Here is a 23,081-nt window from a genome sequence, read left to right on the forward strand (position 1 = left end):
GGAATTGGAGGGTCGCATCACATTTGCCACAGAGCTCAAGCTGTTTTCCAACACTAATCGTTTTGCAAATTATATATTTTGATATGGTCGCTATATAGATGATCTGATGATGATCTAGAAGGACCCATCCAAATTCTTTGATGATTTTGTTCTTTATCTCAATACCTCTGATGTTAACTTCCACTTCACCTCATGCCTTCGTGCTACTTTCATGATTTTTTTGGATTTACAGTTGGAGGGCTCTTTGAGTACTGGTCTAGTCTCCACCACCACTCATCGTAAGCCGTGTAGTGGCAACTCCATATTTTTGGCTAGCAGTTGCCACCCACGTCACACGATTTGTGGTATTCCTACAGAAGAGATTACCAGAGTGGACAGGAACTGCTCAGACCCCAATTGTTAACAGAAGAGAATAGATTGCGCCAAAGTAGATACTGATAGCTCAATTTCATCGGAGGCAGTTACAAGATGATTTAGCAGATCCCAGATCTGCAACCCAGGTAAAATTCTCCCCCTTCTAAGTGAATACTTTCTCTCCAGGTAAGAGACACAGAACCAAACAGCATCTCTGTCTAGCTAAGAGGCACAGAAACCACACAACACTAAAATTGGTGGAAATGCATCTCATAAAGTTTATATTGCATGTGATATGTGTGATACAGGTACAGACATTAATGAACTACAGAAAAAGCAAGATGTACAGTGCAATCCAACCATATAAACACATAAAGCTTAGGAACCAATGCCCACAATGTATACATTAATACATAACATTAATGCAGCTTCCCAATATATCCTAAAATACAGCACATAATATGCAGTCCCATTATATCTTACCCATGGTTTCCACCTAACAGCCTCACCAGCAACTTCCAGCCAAAAGACCCCCTCACAGCACATGGTCAAAGACCCCCTCACAGCACATGGTCAAAGACAATATACCCCTTGACTCCACCCCCTCACCATACATCACTTCCCTTGAGAAAGCTTAGTGTCATTGGCTGAAATCCACAAAAGCAAGTAGTGAAACACACAGTCCATATCTTACAATCCCCCACTTGAAGGTGATCGAAAGTTATGAGAAAACCTTCACCAAAATGTAACAGTCCGTAGATCCACAAATGGGATGAATTTGGATTCCAATGTCCATATAAAGAGTCCATGAAAGTTCAAAGTGAAACAGTCCATAAAGTTGTCCTTTGTTCAAATGTTTTTCCAGGTTGCAGATTTTAAAGTTCATAATGACTCCAGTGTGGATGCATTCAGTAGATCAATTATTAGTTCCACCTACAGTTGAGCAAAAATAACAGAACACAAAACAACACAATTCACAGACTCACAAGTCCTATTATTTTAGGCAGTTTTGATAAGGCTTCTGATTGAATATGACTATGATATACAAAGACACAGCATGGGACCCATAACCTTTTCCAAAATTACCAATTTGGAGACTAGCACACACTCCACCCACTACTACTCCATGTTCAGGTCATGCCTAGAATGCAAACATCTGCCATTATCTGCCCAGCTCACAGTCTCTGCTCTCTGATCACTCACCACTCTGGGTGGTCACACTCCAGCTCTGTGTGGCTTCCATTGCCGAGTCCCTATCCCAGCTTTCACTGGTTCACAGTGGTTTTACGCGGTTGCTGAGCTTTGAACTTCCATGGCAAGTTACACCTGCCTTTCTACTTACTCAGCCCGCACTGACAGTACCACGTCACTCTGGCAGCGCTCAAGCATGCCACTTACCAAGCCAGGAAGGACTCATGATGCTCCCACACTCAGTTTGTGTAGCACACGGCACCTCACATGCCACAGATGCTGGGAAATTAGCCAAAGAGCTCCTCACTCCGTGATTCTGAAACACAGGTTAGCAGACAAAGCACAGCAATGGAACCTCATTATGATTTCATAGCATCAAAAGCATATGCGTGAACTAGATTACCCACTAAGAACAATAGTACTGCAAACTGATTTCAATCACTAGGGTCACCCATGTCCTTGTACATCAGCATCATCTCCAATTGTGACTCTGTAAACGTGCAACACATAGAAAACATTATAAAAACATAACAGACTCTGATATCTGGACTGTAACACTCTCACTGGAAACGATCTCTGTAAAAGGTAGACAAACACAGTTTAATTCCAACACACAGTTATACAATCTTATGGACCTTTGACTGCATTTACAAAAAACATATCCAGGGTTTAGATACTCATCACAAGTGCACATGGGCATTCAACATTTGCTGAATCTGATTAATAATTCTGGCTAAATCTTGGCTAAGATATGATCTGCATATGGAAACTGTACAATTATTTGGGCATCTACAATAACAATAGAAACAGTTTAAATTGTGCTTTCTGTAACAAAACAAAAAGAGCAAACATCCCCCACTTGGCTATATACAAACCCCCATCAACACAAAAGCAAAACTGTTGTGTGCTTTGCAGTTTCAGGTTAATGCAAAATACCTGACAAAAGCCCACATGAAAAACAAAAAACGTCAGATTGAACATGCCTTTCTGTATGTTAATTTTTATAACCAACCTTAAATTACAAATTTTAAGACATGTTAAATCTGGTTAACCCGAAATAAATTGTTGCCTGTGCAAAACGCTAAATTCAAAACATCACAATGGCCAGCAACTTTGTGCATGGGTCCTTCAGGCCATTCACAAAGTAAACTAACAAAGGCAACCCATTCAAATTTACATAGCTACAGTCAGCACCTGAGTGTAACGATTGTGGAATTCTCTCCGTGATCAGTGCACAAGACTTGCGCTGATACTGCGGAAATCCTCCACAAGCGTGTAATTTGAGGGAACCCAGCAAAAGGTGCAATGCACCTGTAGAGGGAAATTCCTGTCGACAGGTGGAGCTGTGGAGTGCAGAGGAACAGCTCCTCTGCCCTGCCACACACGCCAGATAGGAATTGCACGAAGGGAAGAAACGCAGGGCAAGATAGCCCTGAAAGAGAGAGATCAAAGCGACAGAGGGTATGTGTGCCCACCAAACTAGTCGCCACCCTGCGACGATGAACACACAACCATGAAGACAAAGTGAGAAGGCAATCGCCAGAGATGGCGATTGCTAACAGCGACACAAGACCGAATAAGCACAGATGAGAATTGTATGTATGTCCACCAATCTAGCCGCCACCCTGCGACGGCGGACACACAACAAAGGAAACCAAGTGAGAACGCAATCGCAAGAGAAGCGATTGCGAAAGAGAATGAGCACAGGGACAGATTGTATGTGTGTGCACCAAACTAGTCGCCAACCCGCGACGGTGCATACACAACAGCAGATATGAAGTAGGAACGCAATCGCGAGAGAGGCGACTGCCAGAGGTGACACAAGGCTACAGCAAGGCAGAGCACGAGAGTAGCAAAGGCACAGCAAATCATACAATGAGAAGATAAGGAAAATAACAAACGCTAGCTAAACGCGAACACCGCACTCATTCGCAACAGTGCACGCGTTTATGCGCGGTCCCCGCGTGTTAAGCACAACAGAGACAAGCACGCCTAACTAACCACCGACAGACAAACATGAAACAGAGGACGCGAGCGCTTGCTTAACCTTCCTGGCGGTAAGCCCGAGCTGAGCTCGGGCTATGCCGCCGGAAGGCACCGCTCAGGCCCCGCTGGGCCGATTTGCATAATTTTTTTTTTGCTGCACGCAGCTAGCACTTTGCTAGCTGCGTGCAGTGCCCGATCGCCGCCGCTACCCGCCGATCCGCCGCTATCCGTCGCGCCGCAGCCGCCCCCCCCAGACACTGTGCGCTGCCTGGCCAATCAGTGCCAGGCAGCTCTATGGGGTGGATAGGAATCCCCTTTGACGCCACGACGTCGATGACGTCGGTGACGTCATCTCGCCCCGTCGCCATGGCGACGGGGGAAGCCCTCCAGGAGATCCCGTTCTTTGAACGGGATCTCCTGATCGCCGATGGCGATCGGAGGGGCTGGGGGGATGCCGCTGAGCAGCGGCTATCATGTAGCGAGACTTTGTCTCGCTACATGAAAAAAAAAATTAAAAAAAAAAAAAGATTTGCTGCCCCCTGGCGATTTTTTAGCAAACCGCCAGGAGGGTTAACGGTTACCTCACCGAGCCTCCAGCAAGCGTTCGTAGCAGACAAGACAGATACATGAAAACAGGAATAAGTGAGAGATACGATCCACTGCTCTTTCCGCCAGAGCGAGTGCGATCCAAGTATAGAAACAGAGCGAGCCGGATCCACTGCTCTTTCCGCCAGAGCAAGTGCAATCCAAAGTACAGCAAGAGAGATGGAGATCAGACGGATCCACAGCACTAGCGCTAGGCGAGTGCAATCCAGGCAAGACAGATAGAGGAGATAGCTGGTAGCAACCGCTGCTCCAGCTATACTCCAAGAACAAAGATCAGAACGACTTCCTGTCGACCACCGCTGGGACAGAACAATCGCAACAGACAAACAAAACAGATATGCAATCCTAACTGCACTAGAGAATCTGCCTAGTGCAGTCCCAGGAATTACTCTAAGTTAATCTTCAAACAATGAGCAAGGCTGACACTCCAGTGTCTCACAGGACTAACCCTTATGACCAGCCAAGGACTCTGGGAAACATAGCTCTTTATACTGCCAGTCATCAAAGGAGGCAGGTAGAACAGACCAGAAACTTGTAATGGAAAGACAGGTCTCTCTTGCAGAGACCTGCAGCCCACAGACTAGAGGAATGGTCAAACAGCTGTCTGCCAGTGCATCCAGCTGAGCGGATCATTACACTGAGACTACAAAAAATAGTTTAGAATTTTACTTTTCTGACTGTAGATAAAATGATCAATTAAATAAGAGGCTTATTCCAAACTAAAAATTTGTTAGGATCCTCTTCATACATAAACACATACATAGACAGAAAAACAACAAAACACAGCTGGGATCTTCTTTTGTTCCTCAGTTTCCTATGGAACAGAAACTGAAAAACCATTATTAACCTCTAACAAGATCCCTGCACGAACGGCGTTCTGGAATGTTCCTCATTTTCCTATATTCCAGCATCTCCTGCTTTATTTCATTGACCTCCTGAGTAAGTTTTCCTGGAAACCAACTTACCCCAACTTGTAATTGCTCAGTCTGTGATCTAAGCACTTCGTAAGGAACCCAGGCCCTATCCTGGCCCCTCTGCCTGTTCCCCCACCTAGGAGAGTACACCTCAGTTCCTCTCCTCCTGGTAAGGAATTTGTTATCTTTGAAATAATTCTGCCCGTCTCTCCCAAGTGACGGGCAAAACCGTTTCATGTGTCCCTGTTCTCCACAGGCCGGGCGAATCGCTCAGAAGCAGCCGTATCAGTCCGCCAACAGTGCGTACACATGCCGGACTGTCGTTGGAACGCCCACCCAGCGGGAAGTGACGACAGACCCGTCGTTGCCTCCAGTCCGGCGTGTGTACGGACCTTTAGAGACACAGAACCACAACACTCAAGTCTATGGAACAGCATCTCTGTCTAGCTAAGAGGCACAGAAACCACACAACACTCAAATTGGTGGAAATGCATCTCATAAAGTTTATATTGCATGTTATATGTGTGATACAGGTACAGACATTGATGAACTACCGAAAAAGCAAGATGTACAGTGCAATCCAACCATATAAACACATAAAGCTTAGGAACCAATGCCCACAATGTATACATCAATACATAACATTAATGCAGCTTCCCAATATATCCTAAAATACAGCACATAATACGCAGTCCCATTATATCTTACCCATGGTTTCCACCTAACAGCCTCACCAGCAACTTCCAGCCAAAAGACCCCCTCACAGCACATGGTCAAAGACAATATACCCCTTGACTCCACCCTCTCACCATACATCACTTCCCTTGAGAAAGCTTAGTGTCATTGGCTGAAAGGATGCTTTTCAGGAGAATTAAACTTTATTTCCGCCTAAGCTCAGTTAGCAGGAAGTGAAGTCTTTTGTCTTAGAAACATGTGCTCTATGAATGGTGCAACGCCTGCTCCACAAAAGCAAGCAGTGAAACACACAGTCCATATCTTACAGATACCCTTCCCACTTCAAAGAGAGATCAAAAAGGAGAGTTCAAGCTAAGGGTCAAGAGACACTTTAACCACTTTACCACCATGGTACGTGTATCTACACCCCTTTGCGCATCCTTTCCCCACCAGGGGCAAAGATACACACACCCCCGCCACTGTCCGCGCTCCCGCTTGCTCGTGTGCTCGATCCCGCTCTCGTGCATGCTGCTGCCCGCTCGCCCGGAGATCAATGAACGGGAAAAACTGTTCCCGTTCATTGATCTAAGCCAGTCAGGAATGATTGGCTGCTTTAAATGATCGGCTGCTTCTATGAGAAGCAGCGCGATCATTGTGAAAATAAAAAAAAGTTTCCAAGCCTCACTGAACTTCCTGTAAGCGTACTTCCTACACTTACAGGACGCATTTACAAGAAATTAATATGGCCATCTTGTGGCCAAATAGTAAAACTACACCCAAAAACATTTTTCATATACAAATACATAGTTTTACATTATAAATTAACTAATTACCTCCAACACTCCCCAATTATTTTTTTTTTTGTAATAAAAAGAAAAAAATTACAATAAAAAATACATAAATAGTTACCTTAGAGACTGAACTTTTTAAATATTTATGTCAAGAGGTTTGAACACTGTTACTTTATAAACTATGGGCTTGTAATTAGGGATGGATGCAAAACTGAAAAAAATGCACCTTTATTTCTAAATAAAATATTGGCACCAAACATTGTGATAGGGACATAATTTAAACGGTGTAATAACCGGGACAAATGGGCAAATACATTTCATTGATTTTAATTACAGTAGCATGCATTATTTAAAAACTATAATGGCCGAAAACTGAAAAAAAATGATTTTTTTCCCACATTTTTTCCTATTTTCCCATTAACCAGCTGGGCGGTATGGACGAGCTCAGCTCGTCCAGTACCGCCGGAGCCTGCCGCTCAGGCCCTGCTGGGCCGATTTGCGCCAAATAAAGTGCAGCACACGCAGCCGGCACTTTGCCAGCCGCGTGTGCTGTCCGATCGCCGCCGCTCTGCGGCGATTCGCCGCGAGCAGCGGCGAAAGAGGGTCCCCCCAGCCGCCTGAGCCCTGCGCAGCCGGAACAAAAAGTTCCGGCCAGCGCTAAGGGCTGGATCGGAGGCGTCTGACGTCAGGACGTCGGCTGACGTCCATGACGTCACTCCGCTCGTCGCTATGGCGACGGTGTAAGCAAAACAAGGAAGGCCGCTCATTGCGGCCTTCCTTGTTTATTCTGGGCGCCGGAGGCGATCGGAAGAACGCCTCCGGAGCGCCCTCTAGTGGGCTTTCATGCAGCCAACTTTCAGTTGGCTGCATGAAATAGTTTTTTTTTAATTTAAAAAAAACCCTCCCGCAGCCTCCCTGGCGATCTTATCAGAACGCCAGGGTGGTTAAAACACATTTAGAATAAAATAATTCTTGGCATAATGTCCCACCTAAAGAAAGTCTAATTGGTGGAGAAAAAAACAAGATATAGTTCATTTCATTGCGATAAGTAATGATAAAGTTATAGACGAATGAATGGAAGGAGCGCTGAAAGGTGAAAATTGCTCAGGTGCTCCAGGGGTAAAACCCCTCAGTTGTGAAGTGGTTAAATGATAAAATACACCTTCCCATAGTGGAGAGGGTGAGAGTTCAATCACTTTTTTTATAGCATTTAGTTCTGAATTTCCCACTGTGGCTAACATCATTAAAACCCTTCTCCCAGTTCTATATGCGGCTCCTGAGATAACACTTCTGGTGCAGGGGAATTGCAGATACGTAAGCAAACGTGCACCAACATTTGGAGATGCTCACCTTTAAAAAAAAATACATTTGGAGATGTTTTGTCCCCTAGTCTATATGAGAACTACGGTATGTGTGTCAATCAGGGTCAGCTTGGCTGAGATATCAGGGTTTATTTAAATGTGGTCTCAACTCAAGACGTGTAGATAATGTAGGGTGCATTTCAACGGCAATATGATTGTTTCATGTGGCAATAGAAGTACGCATCCAGTTAAGCAATATATTAATTGTGGGACTAGAAGGGTTGTTTATTTGATCAGCTGCACCACAAACAATTTGTTGGTTGCACCACACAACCCCTTTGGGTCAGCATTGCAGAACACTACTGTGGAGCGACCAATTGTATCTATCTCAAACTGTCAAAGGTAGCAAGGCACTTTAGGCTGTGTCACGCCGGGGACTTAAAGTGAACCTTAAGTGAGAAAAAAAAATTGAGTTTTACTCACCTGGGGCTTACCTCAGCCCCTGCAGCTGATCGGTGCCCACGACGAGTCGCTCTGATGCTCCGGGTCCCGCTGGCGGCCACTTCCGGTTTCGCCGTCAGGACCCGTCAGGCTGGGGAACGCGGCTGATACTACGCGTTCCCAGCCAAAATAGCACCCCTATGCGGCCATATGTCCGCATAGGCACCCGTATGCGGACATATGGCCGCATAGGGGTGCTATTTTGGCTGGGAACGCGTAGTATCAGCCGCGTTCCCCAGCCTGACGGGTCCTGACGGCTAAACCGGAAGTGGCCGCCAGCGGGACCCGGAGCATCAGAGCGACTCGTTGTGGGCACCGATCAGCTGCAGGGGGCTGAGGTAAGCCCCAGGTGAGTAAAACTCAATTTTTTTTTCTCACTTAAGGTTCACTTTAACACTAGGAGGTACTAGGGGTGGTGACCTGTATAGGAAGCAATTAGAACAGGAAGTACCTTGGACCTTTAAAATGGGTACTCGGGAACCATTGGGTTTAAACTACAGATGGGATGTTAATCTGTTTGTGTAGTCCCAGTGTTCCTCTGGCTCTTCCAAAATGATCCGGCACAGCTCTTTTACAGAAATTGCTTTATTGGATCTTCATAGAAAAATACATAAATGCTGCATAGTGGCTACTGTTTCGAACCTCCATGGTCCTTGTTCATGGTACACAGCCAACTGAACAAATGCAAGCATACAGCTTATATAGTCACCACAACATCATTGCAACCAATCAGAATGAATATGCAAATAACCAGTCCTGATGGGGAACTGCAGGAACTGAATGCACAGAGCCACTCCCCCCACCTCATTGGTCACCCAGCAGTGATGTCACAATATCACTATACACATTAAAAAAAAAATCACCAATAAAATCTGATCTCAATGGAACAATAATTACCTAGAAGGTCCTAAGATGAGGGCGCAGACACCCTAAATCCAATGGTATAAACAAAGTGCTTCCATAAGTAATATGATCACCGCTGTTAAAACACAGCACTACAACTCGAAACAATGTTGCCTGCCATTGCCATGGCAACGGATGACATGTGACTGCCCCATAGACTGAATGACGTGTACAAGATACAGCTCCTCCCTGACGCAACGTCGCTGTGATGGCGCGTAAAAACAAATGCAATATACGTGTAAAAATAAAAAAATGCATACAAATGGACGCATACCAGAGGATTCAATGGGTGTTCCAGGTCCTCACTGTATAAAGCAAAACCCCCTTCCCCAAAAGCACTAAAAAAGGCAGGGTAAATTTATGCCATGTGCTGGGGTGGGGTATTTTCTAGGGGCCACTTTTTTACATTTTCTATGTCTATGAAGTTTCCCTGCCTTTTTTAGTGCTTTTCTGTTCAAAACAGTGGACCGTAGCCACTATGCAACATTTTATGTATTTTTCTATAAAGATCCAATAAAGCAATTTCTGTAAAAGAGCTGTGTCAGATCATTTGGAAAGAGTTGGATGGGGAACCCAGGTGGTACACGGGTGGATCCGCAGCACGCTTCTGTCCCCCGCATCGCTTGAGTGTTGTCCCTTACACTTTAGTGTTCCTCTGGTGCTGATTGGTCCTCTGTCTCCCATATAGCTCATTTGACTCGCCAGTTACCCTGCTAGCAATTTGTTGTCCTGCACAATTCATTGTATTACATAGTTATATAGTTATTTGGGTTGAAAAAAAAGACATACTGTACCTCCATCGAGTTCAACCAGATATTGTATTTTCTTTTCCTTGTTTAGGGATAGGTCCCTCCTCTACTTACAGTGGGTTGCAAAAGTATTCAGCCCCCTTGAAGTTTTCCACATTGTGTCATATTACTGCCACAAACATGAATCAATTTTATTGGAATTCCACATGAAAGACCAACACAAAGTGGTGTACACATGAGAAGTGGAATGAAAATCATACATGATTCCAAAAAATTTTTACAAATACAGTGGTGTGAAAAACTATTTGCCCCCTTCCTGATTTCTTATTCTTTTGCATGTTTGTCACACTTAAATGTTTCTGCTCATCAAAAACCGTTAACTATTAGTTAAAGATAACATAATTGAACACAAAATGCAGTTTTAAATGATGGTTTTTATTATTTAGTGAGGAAAAAAACTCAAAACCTACATGGCCCTGTGTGAAAAAGTGATTGCCCCCTTGTTAAAAAATAACTTAACTTTATCACACATGAGTTCAATTTCTGTAGTCACCCCCAGGCCTGATTACTGCCACACCTGTTTCAATCAAGAAATCACTTAAATAGGAGCTATCTGACACAGAGAAGTAGACCAAAAGCACCTCAAAAGCTAGACATCATGCCAAGATCCAAAGAAATTCAGGAACAAATGAGAACAAAAGTACTGTAATTGAGATCTATCAGTCTGGTAAAGGTTATAAAGCCATTTCTAAAGCTTTGGGACTCCAGCGAACCACAGTGAGAGCCATTATCCACAAATGGCAAAAACATGGAACAGTGATGAACCTTCCCAGGAGTGGCTGGCTGACCAAAATTACCCCAAGAGCGCAGAGAAAACTCATCCGAGAGGCCACAAAAGGCCCCAGGACAACATCTAAAGAACTGCAGGCCTCACTTGCCTCAATTAAGGTCAGTGTTCACAACTCCACCATAAGAAAGAGACTGGGCGAAAACGGCCTGCATGGCAGATATCCAAGGCGCAAACCACTTTTAAGCAAAAAGAACATTAAGGCTTGTCTCAATTTTGCTAAAAAAACATCTCAATGATTGCCAAGACTTGTGGGAAAATACCTTGTGGACCGCTGAGACAAAAGTTGAACTTTTTGGAAAGTGCGTGTCCTGGTAAATCTGTCGTAGAAGTAACACAGCATTTCAGCAAAAGAACATCATACCAACAGTAAAATATGGTGGTGGTAGTGTGATGGTCTGGGGTTGTTTTGCTGCTTCAGGACCTGGAAGGCTTGCAGTGATAGATGGAACCATGAATTCTACTGTCTACCAAAAAATCCTGAAGGAGAATGTCCGACCATCTGTTCGTCAACTCAAGCTGAAGCGATCTTGGGTGCTGCAGCAGGACAATGACCCAAAAGACACCAGCAAATCCACCTCTGAATGGCTGAAGAAAAAGAAAATGAAGACTTTGGAGTGGCCTAGTCAAAGCCCTGACCTGAATCCTATTGAGATGTTGTGGCATGCAGGCATGCTCAAATTCGGCTTCGGGAGATATTCGGATTTTTGCTATCCGGATATCTCCCAGTAATGCTGTGCGGGCTGGGCGGGGGGGTCAAGCTTACCTCTCTGACGTCTTCTTCGGTCGTCCCTCAGCGCCTCCCACGATGCACTCCAAGCGGCGGTCACCTGATTACAAACACTTCCTCCTTCCGGGTTGAAGGAGGAAGTGTTTATAATCACGTGACGCGCATGGAGCGCATCGTGGGAGGCGCCGAGGGACGGCCGAAGAAGACGTCAGAGAGGTAAGCTTGACCCCCCCCGTCCAGCCCGCACAGCATTACTGGGAGATATCCGGATAGCAAAAATCCGGATATCTCCCGAAGCCGAATTTGAGCATGCCTAGTGGCATGACCTTAAAAAGGCAGTTCATGCTAGAAAACCCTCAAATAAAGCTGAATTACAACAATTCTGCAGAGATGAGTGGGCCAAAATTCCTCCAGAGCGCTGTAAAAGACTTGTTGCAAGTTATCGCAAATGCTTGATTGTAGTTATTGCTGCTAAGGGTGGCCCAACCAGTTATTAGGTTCAGGGGGCAATTTCTTTTTTTTTTTTAAGAATCTTTATTTATCAAAGTTTTTGAACAGTACATATTCACGTCATGTATATAGAACATTTTGATCCACATCCAATTCTCAGCATAACATCAAAGCAAGTGCATGGTATCTATAAAAACATGTACATATATTATTCCATTTGTAACTGAAAATGAATATAAAGTTATACCTTGCCTGATATGTCTGGAACCATTTTCTATAAAACTGTAGCCGTATGTATAGTTGACTGTTCATAGTATATACCTATATCATTTTAAAGATTATAACAACCAAAAATAAAGCGTTTAACTTACTAACATGACCACTTTACTTCGATATAAACGCAATGTAAATTTGTTTCCTATTGCTATTTTAATGAGCGTCTACGATAGCTTTTATGACATCACACACGCTACTACTGTGCTTGTTTTTGTTTATATTCATAGCACTAGATTGCTGCTTTATTGTCAACTACCATCGGGCTCGTCTGCCGGTCCAAGTTATGGTCATTACCCCTCTCCCATTATCACAGCCTCAAATTCCTCAGATTCTCTGAGAGCAAACCAGCAATCCCATGTTTTTTTGAAGACTTCTATTCTGTTTTGTGCTACATGTGGTAGGTTTTCATTATAATGTATCAGATCCATCTCTCTGACCAACTCCCATAGGTTCGGGGTTAGCGCACTTTTCCAGTGTCTAATTACTAAGCATTTAGCCGCATTGAGTATGTGTCTTGCTATGGATTTTTTGTATCTCTTGATCGACCAATCATTATGGTGTAATATGTAGGCCTCTGCAAGGAAGGGAATTCCTCCTTCTATCACTTTGTCTATTAGTCTTTCAACTCCTTTCCAGAAGGGTATCACCTTCTGGCAATTCCATAGAATGTGCAAAAGTGTCCCTCTACTATTTCCACATCTCCAACAATTAGGATTGGCTTCTGGATAGTAAATTTGGAGTTTAGACGGCGTAAGATACCAGAGAGTCAAAACTTTATAGTTAATTTCTTGTATTCTCACAGCTAAAGAGGTCTTATGTGTAAATATGAAGATTTTTTTCCTCTGTGCAGGGGAGATTGTGATCCCCAGATCGGTTTCCCATTTATCCATGAATGACATGTTTGGTGCTGATTGATCGATCAAGAGAGCGTAAATCACAGAGAGAGTTTTTCTCAACGGTTCTTTTCCTGTGCATAAGTTTTCAAAGGTTGTTGGTAGTCTAGTCATGTCCGGCTGAATTTTTAGTCTTCTTAGGTAATATCTTATTTGGAAGAGATTCCACCATCCTATGTTGAGTCGGGGGAATTTCTCTCTAATATAGTCGAGAGTGGGCCAGTCATTATTTTCATTGAAGAGGGAGAGTGTCAAATTTCTACTGTATTCCAATAGTCTGGTTTGCGTGTTGAGTATTACCGGGATGTCAGGGTTTGTCAATAATGGCAGTAAGGGTGACGGCCAGGGTGACACATCAGTCAGGTGTCTGATCTTATTGAGACTTTTAAACGTGTTGATACATATGGGAGGGCATGGCCATTTACTCATGTCTGGGGACGCTATCCATAATAAATCTGTCAGAGGAAATACAGACATATCCTGCTCTAACTTCGTCCATTGTTTACATTCTATATGTCTACTCCAGTCCACTGCTCTGGTAAGAACCGCTGCATGGTAATAGAAAGCTACATTGGGTACTGCTAGTCCTCCCGATTGTTTGTGGCAGTATAGGATATCTTTTTTTAGTCTGGGGGGCTTGTGTCTCCAGATATACCTATTAAAAGTTAATTGGACTTTACGGAGAAATGCATTCGGTATGGGAATTGGCAGGGTCTGGAAAAGATACAATAATCTGGGCATTGCATTCATTTTTAGTACTGCTATACGTCCCAGCCATGATAATTGTGGTAGATCCCAACGTTTCAAGTCTTCAGTCAGCTTCCCCAGGATCGGAGGAAAGTTGAGAGCAAATACCTCCCTCATGGAGTTTGAAATATTAGTGCCCAGGTATTTTATGCATCTTTTATTCCATTTAAAGGGGAAGGTTCGTTCTATATGTGATCTGGTGGCTTCGGCCAGACTTACATTAAAGGCTTCACATTTTTCAAGATTTATCTTGAAGAGGGAGACTTCTGCAAATTTTTTAAACTCTTCTAATAGATTAGGGAGCGTTATTACCGGGTTTTTAATATAAAAAAGTAAATCGTCTGCATATGCAGCTACTTTGTGTTAAGTTTCTCCCACTTTAATGCCCACTATATCCCTGTTTTTCCTGACATGGCAGAGGAATGGCTCCAGTGCCAGCGCAAAAATTAAAGGGGATAGGGGGCACCCCTGCCTGGTGCCATTTCTTATGCAAAGTGGATCTGACAAGGTCCCATTAACTTTGATACGTGCTGAGGGTACAGTGTATAAGGCACCTATGAATGAAAGAAATCTGGATCCCATGTTAGTATATTGTAGGATTGCCTTTATCCAGTCCCATCCCACCCGGTCAAAGGCCTTTTCGGCGTCAGTAGATAGGAGCATTCCCTGAATATTACGTGACCGGATGAGATGTACCAGGTCCAGGGTCCTAATAGTGTTGTCACGAGCCTCTCTATTTGCTATAAAGCCCACCTGGTCCCAGTGTATCAGATGGTTCATGTATGGGGCAATTCTATTAGCTAGTAATTTAGAGAATATCTTCAGGTCCAGATTTAATAATGAGATTGGCCTGTAGCTACCACACGTCGATGGGTCTTTGCCTGGTTTTAATATTACCGATATATGGGACTCCAGCGTCTGAGCTGGGAATTGCAGCTCAGGTGTGCCCTCTGCCAAAGCATTATAGAGTTTACATAGATATGGAGCTAGAATGTCTTTATATTTTTTGTAATATTCCACTGGGAACCCGTCGGGGCCCGGTGCTTTACCTACTTTAATACTGGCTATGACACTCTTAATTTCTTGTTCTGTTATGGGTAGTTCAAGTTCTTTTATAGTATCATTATCTAGTTTAGGGAGTCCTGCCGTGTTGATATATTCTGTTATTAGTTGTTTCAAGGATTCTTCTCCAGCCCTGCTGCCAGGATCAGCTAAGTTATATAGTTTAGAATAGAATTTCCTGAAGCTATTGGCAATAGAACCATTCCTCACATGTCTCTTCCCCTCATGGTCTATAATCTGAGATACATATGTTCTCTGCATTTGTTTTTTGAGCGCCCTAGCTAAGAGCTTTCCTGATTTATTCCCATTAATGTAATAGAGATTTTGGCATCTTCTTGCTGCTTGTTTGGCATATTCCTGGAGGAAGTTGTTAAGTTTTGCTCTTCGTTCATTTAGTTCCTTCAGAGTCTCCGGAGAGAGAGTGCCTTTATGCTTAATTTCCAGTTCATGGATTTCTTCAGTTAGCTTTTTAATATTAGCGTTTCCCTCTCTTTTGACTCTGGCACCCAATTGGATTAAGTATCCCCTCAGGACACACTTGTGAGATTCCCACAAAATCGGGGGAGAAACATCTCCTGTGTCATTCGTATTAAAAAAGGCTTTCAGCTCTCTGTCAATTTCTCTACAATGATCTGCCTCTTGCAGTGTTGAGACATTGAGTCTCCAGGAGAAGGGACCCTCCCTTTTGGACCTACAGTTAAGAGTGACACTAACCGGTGCGTGGTCAGAATAGGAAATGATGCCTATATCTGCTCCAATGTGCTCTGTGAGGAGATTATGTGATATTAGGATGTAATCAATCCTGCTGTACGTCTGAAACACGCTGGAGAAGAAGGAATAGTCTCTAGCTTCTGAATGTGTGGCCCTCCATACATCTACCAATTGTCGCTCATGGAGCAGTTTTTTAATTTTATTAATCTTGGCCAGTGGGATTGCAGATCTACCTTGTGAGGTATCCATTTTGGGATTTAGTGGAACATTTAGATCCCCCCCCAGGATGACACTTCCTTCAGCGAAGGCATCAAGTTTCTCCAAGAATTTCGCCAAAAACGTTATCTGATCAGTGTTGGGAGCATATATAGAACCTAGGGTGTATTTCACATCTTTGATCAAACATTTAACCAATACGAATCTACCCCCTTGGTCTATTTTCACATCCAGTTCTGTATAGGGTAGATTCTTATTTATGAGAATCGCCGTCCCTTTCGTTTTTGATTCAGGAGTCACACTCAGGTATGATATTGGAAAGTTCTTATCTTTTAAGGTGGGGTGGTTGTCCCTCTTAAAGTGTGTCTCCTGAATAAAAATAACCTGTGCCCCTTGTTTCCACATATCTTTCAAGACCACTCTCCTCTTTTCGGGTATGTTCAGCCCTCTAGCGTTGACTGAGAAAATTTTCATAGCTGCCATGACATTTTTTGGTATTGTAAGCTATGTGTAGGTGTGTGAGCCCTTTTCGTAGCGTTTGTGGTCTGTAAACATATAACTGTTAAACCCAAGATCTTCTTCAACGTGAAGAAAATAACTAAACAAGCTTCTATCCATCTCGGAATTTCGACTACACGAGTCGTCCTGTGTGGGATAGAAGAAACCATAGCCAGATGAAGGAAGTGCCCTTCCCTCGTTCAACCCATCATAACTATTAGAATTTGTATATTATAATTATTAGAAACCACTTATTCTAGTGGAGTGGAATATTCGGCCAGAAAAGAAGGGGGGGGGGAGAGAGGGAGGAAGGGGGGCAGGGCAGACGCCGCCTCATCTCTGTCGACTAGCCAATGCATGCTGGAAGAGTTATAGCTATTAGATTCTGTATCCTTCTAATCTTTCACTAACATCTCCTAAATATTATAGTTTTATATGGCCCATTTTTTGGGTCTTTTCCCCTCTTCATATTATTGTCGCCTTATATTTTACACCTACAGATAATAGAATAGCAGAAAGGTCCTGGCGAGGTATTATGTGTGTGGTATTCACGTGGTCTCACATCTCGCTATAATAACATATAATGTCTACGCCTTATGCTACTATCACAATTCTTACTGTCCTGTAGTTACGCCATATCATACACAAGAGCTGTCTGTACGCATGTAATACGAGCATAACAGGTACATAATTGTCACTACTAATAACAATAGCTTGTCTTGAGCTGGTGATTATCTATATGCACGTCCAAGACGTGTGCTGTCTTCTTCTTGCTGAAAGTACGCCATCTTATGTTGTAAGCTTTATATTATACAGGAGAAGATTTAGTGTTAAGGCTTTGTCTCCCTCGTCCGGGGTTTACGGTACCCATATTCTGATGTGTATATATAGGCACATCTGAACTGTCTGTCCAGTTAAAAAGTTCAGAAAAATAAAAATATGTAGGTGTCCCGCCAAAGGAAGGGAAGGGGAGATCGCATTTCAACTCGTATGGAGACTACCAGAGACCAAGGGTCTATTAGTGTAAGTTCACATATGTCTCCAGTCAGGAGCAGCGATCCATCTTAGGAGTGGTGTACTATTTCTATTAAAGGTTGGGGGAAGACACAGTTTATGGGGCCATCATTGATTCTTCCGCATATAATATAGACATGTGAACAGTACCTTATCGTCGTTGTTGTGTGGCCCATCTCCAGATCGTATCAGCACTCGCCCCTACCCCTCGCCCTTTACCTTATTGCTTTTGTTTCCTATTTCTTTGCTGAGGGCCTAGGATCAGCTTCTCCGGCTGCCATTCCGGTACCTCAACCCGCGGCAGGCCTAGTGCTTTGATCAGGTCCGGTAGTTCTGTCGGATTCTTTAGGGAGTGCACCTTGTCTTCTCCTAGGATGTTTAGCTGGAACGGGAATCCCCACCGGTACTTTAAGCCCTTATCATTGAGTGCTTTCAGGAGTGGCTGAAGTGCCCTTCTTTGCGCTAGTGTGCTCGGGGCAAGATCTTGGAACAGCTGAAGTGGTATTCCCTCGTGCTCTATGGCGTCCATCTTCCGTGCGGCCTGCATGATCGCCTCCTTTATGCTGTAGTGATGGAGCCGGCAGATCACGTTGCGTGGCGGTTCATTAGTTGCTGGCATAGGGCGTAGAGCTCTGTGTGCCCTGTCAATTTTGATAATATGGTCATCTGGTTGTTTTAGGATCCCATTAAAGATTGCCACCAAGGTGTCTTCGATCTGTTTCGGCTCAATGGATTCCGGCAGACCCCTTATCCTAATATTGCACCGCCGGCTGCGGTTCTGCTGATCTTCTAGTCCCGCCCGTAGCAGTGAGTTGACCGCTGATTGCTGTTTGTTCGTCTCCTGTAGTTTGACGATGTCAGCTTTTACAGACGCCATCTCTTCCTCTAGGCCTCTCAGTCGTACATCATGTGCCTCCACTTCCGCTTGTACAACTTGTAGCTCCGCTCTTGAGGCTGCGGTGATCTTGTCTGCCAGCTCCGATAGATCGTCCTTAGTTGGTAGGTTATGTAGAAAGTCCCTGATCTCATTAAGGGATCTAGTGGTCGCGGCAGCTGACTCCTCGGCAGTGGTCATGTCCGAAGGAGAGGCGTCGGCCATTTTTGCTGGTGTCTGCGTGGCCTCGTTCCGCTGGAGATATTTAGTGACCTTCTGCTGTCTTGCCGAATGTTGTAGGTCTTGCGGTTTCGCTCCCTTCTTGGTCTTAGACCTTCCACTCATAGTCTGAGTGCGAGTTAGATGCTGATTTGTGGTTTCTTTGGCTATTCATGGATGGGTGAACGAGGAGCTCTAAGAGAACGCGTCTCTACTCGGCCATGGCTAACTCCGCCCCCCCTCAGGGGGCAATTTCTTTTTCACACAGGGCCATGTAGGTTTTGAGGTTTTTTTTCTCACTAAATAATAAAAACCATCATTTAAAACTGCATTTTGTGTTCAATTATGTTATCTTTAACTAATGGTTAACGGTTTTTGATGAGCAGAAACATTTAAGTGTGACAAACATGCAAAAGAATAAGAAATCAGGAAGGGGGCAAATATTTTTCACACCACTGTAAATAACTGCAAAGTGGTGTGTGCATAATTATTCGGTCCCCTTCGATCTGAGTGCAGTCAGTTGCCCATAGACATTGCCTGATGAGTGCTAATGACTAAATAGAGTGCACCTGTGTGTAATCTAATGTCAGTACAAATACAGCTGCTCTGTGAGGGCCTCAGAGGTTGTCTAAGAGAATATTGGGAGCAACAACACCGTGAAGTCCAAAGAACACACAAGACAGGTCAAGGATCAAGTTGTTGAGAAATTTAAAACAGGCTTAGGCTACAAAAAGATTTCCAAAGCCTTGAACATCCCACGGAGCACTGTTCAAGCGATCATTCAGAAATGGAAGGAGTATGGCACAACTGTACACCTACCAAGACAAGGCCATCCACCTAAACTCACAGGCCGAACAAGGAGAGCGCTGATCAGAAATGCAGTCAAGAGGCCCATGGTGACTCTGGACTAGCTGCAGAGATCTACAGCTCAGGTGGGAGACTCTGTCCATAGGACAACTATTAGTCATGCACTGTACATGGCCTTTATGGAAGAGTGGCAAGAAGAAAGGCATTGTTAACAGAAATTATAAGAAGTCCCGTTTGCAGTTTGCCACAAGCCATGTGGGGGACACAGCAACCATGTGGAAGAAGGTGCTCTGGTCAGATGAGACCAAAATGGAACTTTTTGGCCAAAATGCAAAACGCTATGTGTGGCAGAAAACTAACACTGCACATCACTCTGAACACACCATCCCCACTTTCAAATATGGTGGTGGCAGCATCATGCTCGGGGGGTGCATCTCTTCAGCAGGGACAGGCAAGCTGGTCAGAGTTGATGGGAAGATGGATGGAGCCAAATACAGGGCAAACTTGGAAGAAAACCTCTTGGAGACTGCAAAAGACTTGAGACTGGGGCGGAGGTTCACCATCCAGCAGGACAATGACCCTAAACATAAAGCCAGGGCAACAATGGAATGGTTTCAAACAAAACATATCTATGTGTTATTTATTTGTAAAAAATGTTTGGAATGATGTATGATTTTCGATCCACTTCTCACATGTACACCACTTTGTATTGGTCTTTCACGTGGAATTCCAATAAAATTGATGCATGTTTGTGGCAGTAATGTGACAAAATGTGGAAAACTTCAAGGTGGCTGAATACTTTTGCAACCCATTGTATATTGTATTCTTAGATTAACCATTAATAAGAACATACAAGTTTTTAAATGAGTGTTTTTTGTGTTATGTGTTCAATGCTTTTATGCTCATTGTTGATCACTTTAGGGCTTGTTCACACTAGAGGCGCTTTGTGATTTTTTTAAGCGCTGGCGATTTTTCAAAATCGCCCTGAAAGCGCTTGTGCAATGATTCTGTATGAGAGAGGAAGGTATAGGAAAAACGCAAAACGCTCACAAAATCGCTTTGTGCAGTGATTGCGTTTGTGTTTTTAAGAATAAATATATTGTATTTATTATTTTCCGGGTCAAAGAGTTCACTTCTTAACTTGCGTCAGGGAGTGAATTAAAAAACGCTCTGGAAAAGTGCTTAGAAAAGCGCTTTTTACAAAAACGCAATGCCCACCCAAGCTCTGGGAATCTAAAAAAAAGAATTGTCAAAAAAAAACCCAAACGCCAAAACGAGCGGAACGCAATGTGAATGAGACCTAAGAGTTTCAATGCACCTGTTCAGGTGGGAAATAAGGGGAGTGGTCTCTTAGTATACAAGAACTCATTGCAAAATGCCACTTTAGCTATGACTATGGACCCGGGGTAAAGGAAACATGTCAGCTTGCATGCTGTCAAGCTCTGTGCATATGCTGCTTTTTAAATGCATATTCCAATAATAATGATTTTACTTGATGTAAGGAGTGTGGAACCTTTTTGCTGTTTGGATTATACTGTGGACTGGTCAATCCTATTCCAGCACCCTGGGTAAAAAAGGTAAAAATGAGAGGGCCTGGCATAACAGGCTCTGTCTTGATGTTGACATATCAGGGGTGTGTTAGAGGGTACACAGGATTGAATACAATGTCTTTAAGTCACCAGTGACTCTACGCCCCCCTCCCTGGCTGTGGTCATTTTTCTAAAGACTACTAAAGCTGTTTTGAAACCTCTGCCTACATTGCAATTGTCCGCCCCCAGCTTAGCAGACACCAATTATGCCATGAAAAATATTGCCAGGACCCATTCTCTGAGGGGGGAGCGATCCCCTGTCTGGAGGGATGACACCAGAACAGGGAAGTATTTCATTGTAACACCTCTCCAGTCCTCCATTATTAAACGAAACCTGAAGCGAGAGGTATATGGAGGCCGCCATATTTATTTCCTTTTCAGCAATACCAGTTGCCTGGCTATCCTGCTGATCTCCTGCCTCTAATACTTTTAGCCATAGAACCTGAACAAGCATGCATCGGATGCATACATCAGGTGCACTGGTGTAACAATAGGGGATGCGACCCCTGTCGCCGCGGGGGGGCCCGCTCAGTGACTTTAGTGGGGCAGGAGGGGTCGCAGCATAAGAGGAGAGCGTGGCCGCAGATCGGTGGGGAGGCGGGAATTCCCCCCCCCCCCCTCACCTTGGGCTTTCCTCTCAGCGCTCCCATCCTGCAATCATTGGTGGCAGCGGGCGGCGGCAGGCTGAGCACATACCTCCTTCTCACTGGAGGTCTCTGATCAGTAAGTGCTTTATGTAACTTCCTGTGTAAACAGGAAGTAGCATGAAGCTCTTAGAAATCGGAAGACCTCTGGCGCTAAGGAGGTATGTGCTCAGCCTGCCGCCGCCCGCTGCCACCAATGATTGCAGGACGGGAGCGCTGAGAGGAGAGCCCAAGGTGAGGGGGGGGGGAATGTCCCCCCTCCCCACCGATCTGCGGCCACGCTCTCCTCTTATGCTGCGACCCCTCCTGCCCCACAAAAGTCCCTTAGCGGGCTCTAGAGGGGTGGGGGGGGGGCGCTGGATTATTATTTTTTGCAGGGGGGGCTGGGGATTTCTAGGTACGCCCCTGATCAAGTGTTTCTGACATTTTTGTTAAATATGGACTGCCAGCAGGACTGCCAGGAAACTGGTATTGTTTAAAAGGAAATAAATATGTCAGCCTCCATATACTTATTGCTTCAGGTTCCCTTTAAGAAAGATCCTGTCATTTTTACCTTGGGTACTCTTTAAATAGATGTGTGATCTTACTGTTATGTTTTGCTTGATAGTCTAATAATGTTATTTTCTTTTTGTTTGCTTTTTAGGTAAGCATCTCCACAGTAGGATATGGTGATACAATTCCTGATACAATCCTGGGGCGCATTGTAGCTTTCCTCTGCATATCTTTTGGGATCATCCTAAACGGAATGCCAATTTCCATACTTTACAATAGATTTTCTGATTTCTATGCAAAGCTGAAAGCACATGAAACAACCAGCGTTTCGAAAATTGGGACAGAAATAAGATTTAAAGAGAGAATGTTTAAAAAGATTATGCAATCACAAAGAAGGAATTCTGCTAGCGGAGACAGACGTTAGTTTGTTTAGAGTTGTTTGGTTACCTAAATATACTGTATATCCAACCTTTTAAAATAACTTATACACACAGATGATATCACAAACACCTTAGTATTACAAATGTTTTTGTAATAAAGTTGTGGAATTTTCATTGTTTGAAAATACAGTATTGATATTTACTCATTCAAAACAACAAATCATGAACTGAAATCAATTCTTGAAAGATCACAATAGAAACTGGAGAAATAGAAAAAAATCCTTAAATCACACTGAATAGTCACCATTCAAGTATGATTTTGCATTTCATGTAAAGAAAGTTAGGAGTTGACATTTAAAATTCACAAACCTAAAGAAAGATATGAAGGATAGTAGTTATGTACTACAATCTGGATTTTATAGTAACTCTGTAATAAGTATATAATATATAATGTATATATATATATATATATATATATATATATATTTATTTATAGAGTGGCTTGCAAAAGTATTCAGCCCCCTTGAAGTTTTCCACATTTTGTCACATTACTGCCACAAACAGGATTAAATTTTATTGGAATTCCACATGAAAGACCAATACAAAGTGGTGTACACGTGAGAAGTGGAACAGAAATCATACATTATTCCAAACATTTTGT

The 23,081-nt window shown here is 43.6% G+C and overlaps 1 protein-coding gene across 1 annotated transcript in view; it reads left to right on the forward strand.

Moving 5' to 3' along the window:
- LOC137548825 (potassium voltage-gated channel subfamily V member 2-like) overlaps positions 1-22,545 on the forward strand; it is a 95,014-nt gene extending 72,469 nt beyond the window's left edge. Inside the window, exon 2 of the mRNA XM_068271171.1 lies at positions 22,192-22,545. Coding sequence (XP_068127272.1) covers positions 22,192-22,464 — 273 coding nt within the window. The 3' untranslated portion in view covers positions 22,465-22,545. The remainder of the gene's footprint in view (positions 1-22,191) is intronic.
- The last annotated feature ends 536 nt before the right edge of the window (positions 22,546-23,081 follow it).

This window comes from Hyperolius riggenbachi, chromosome 1, assembly GCF_040937935.1.
Source record: "Hyperolius riggenbachi isolate aHypRig1 chromosome 1, aHypRig1.pri, whole genome shotgun sequence".
NCBI lineage: Eukaryota > Metazoa > Chordata > Amphibia > Anura > Hyperoliidae > Hyperolius > Hyperolius riggenbachi.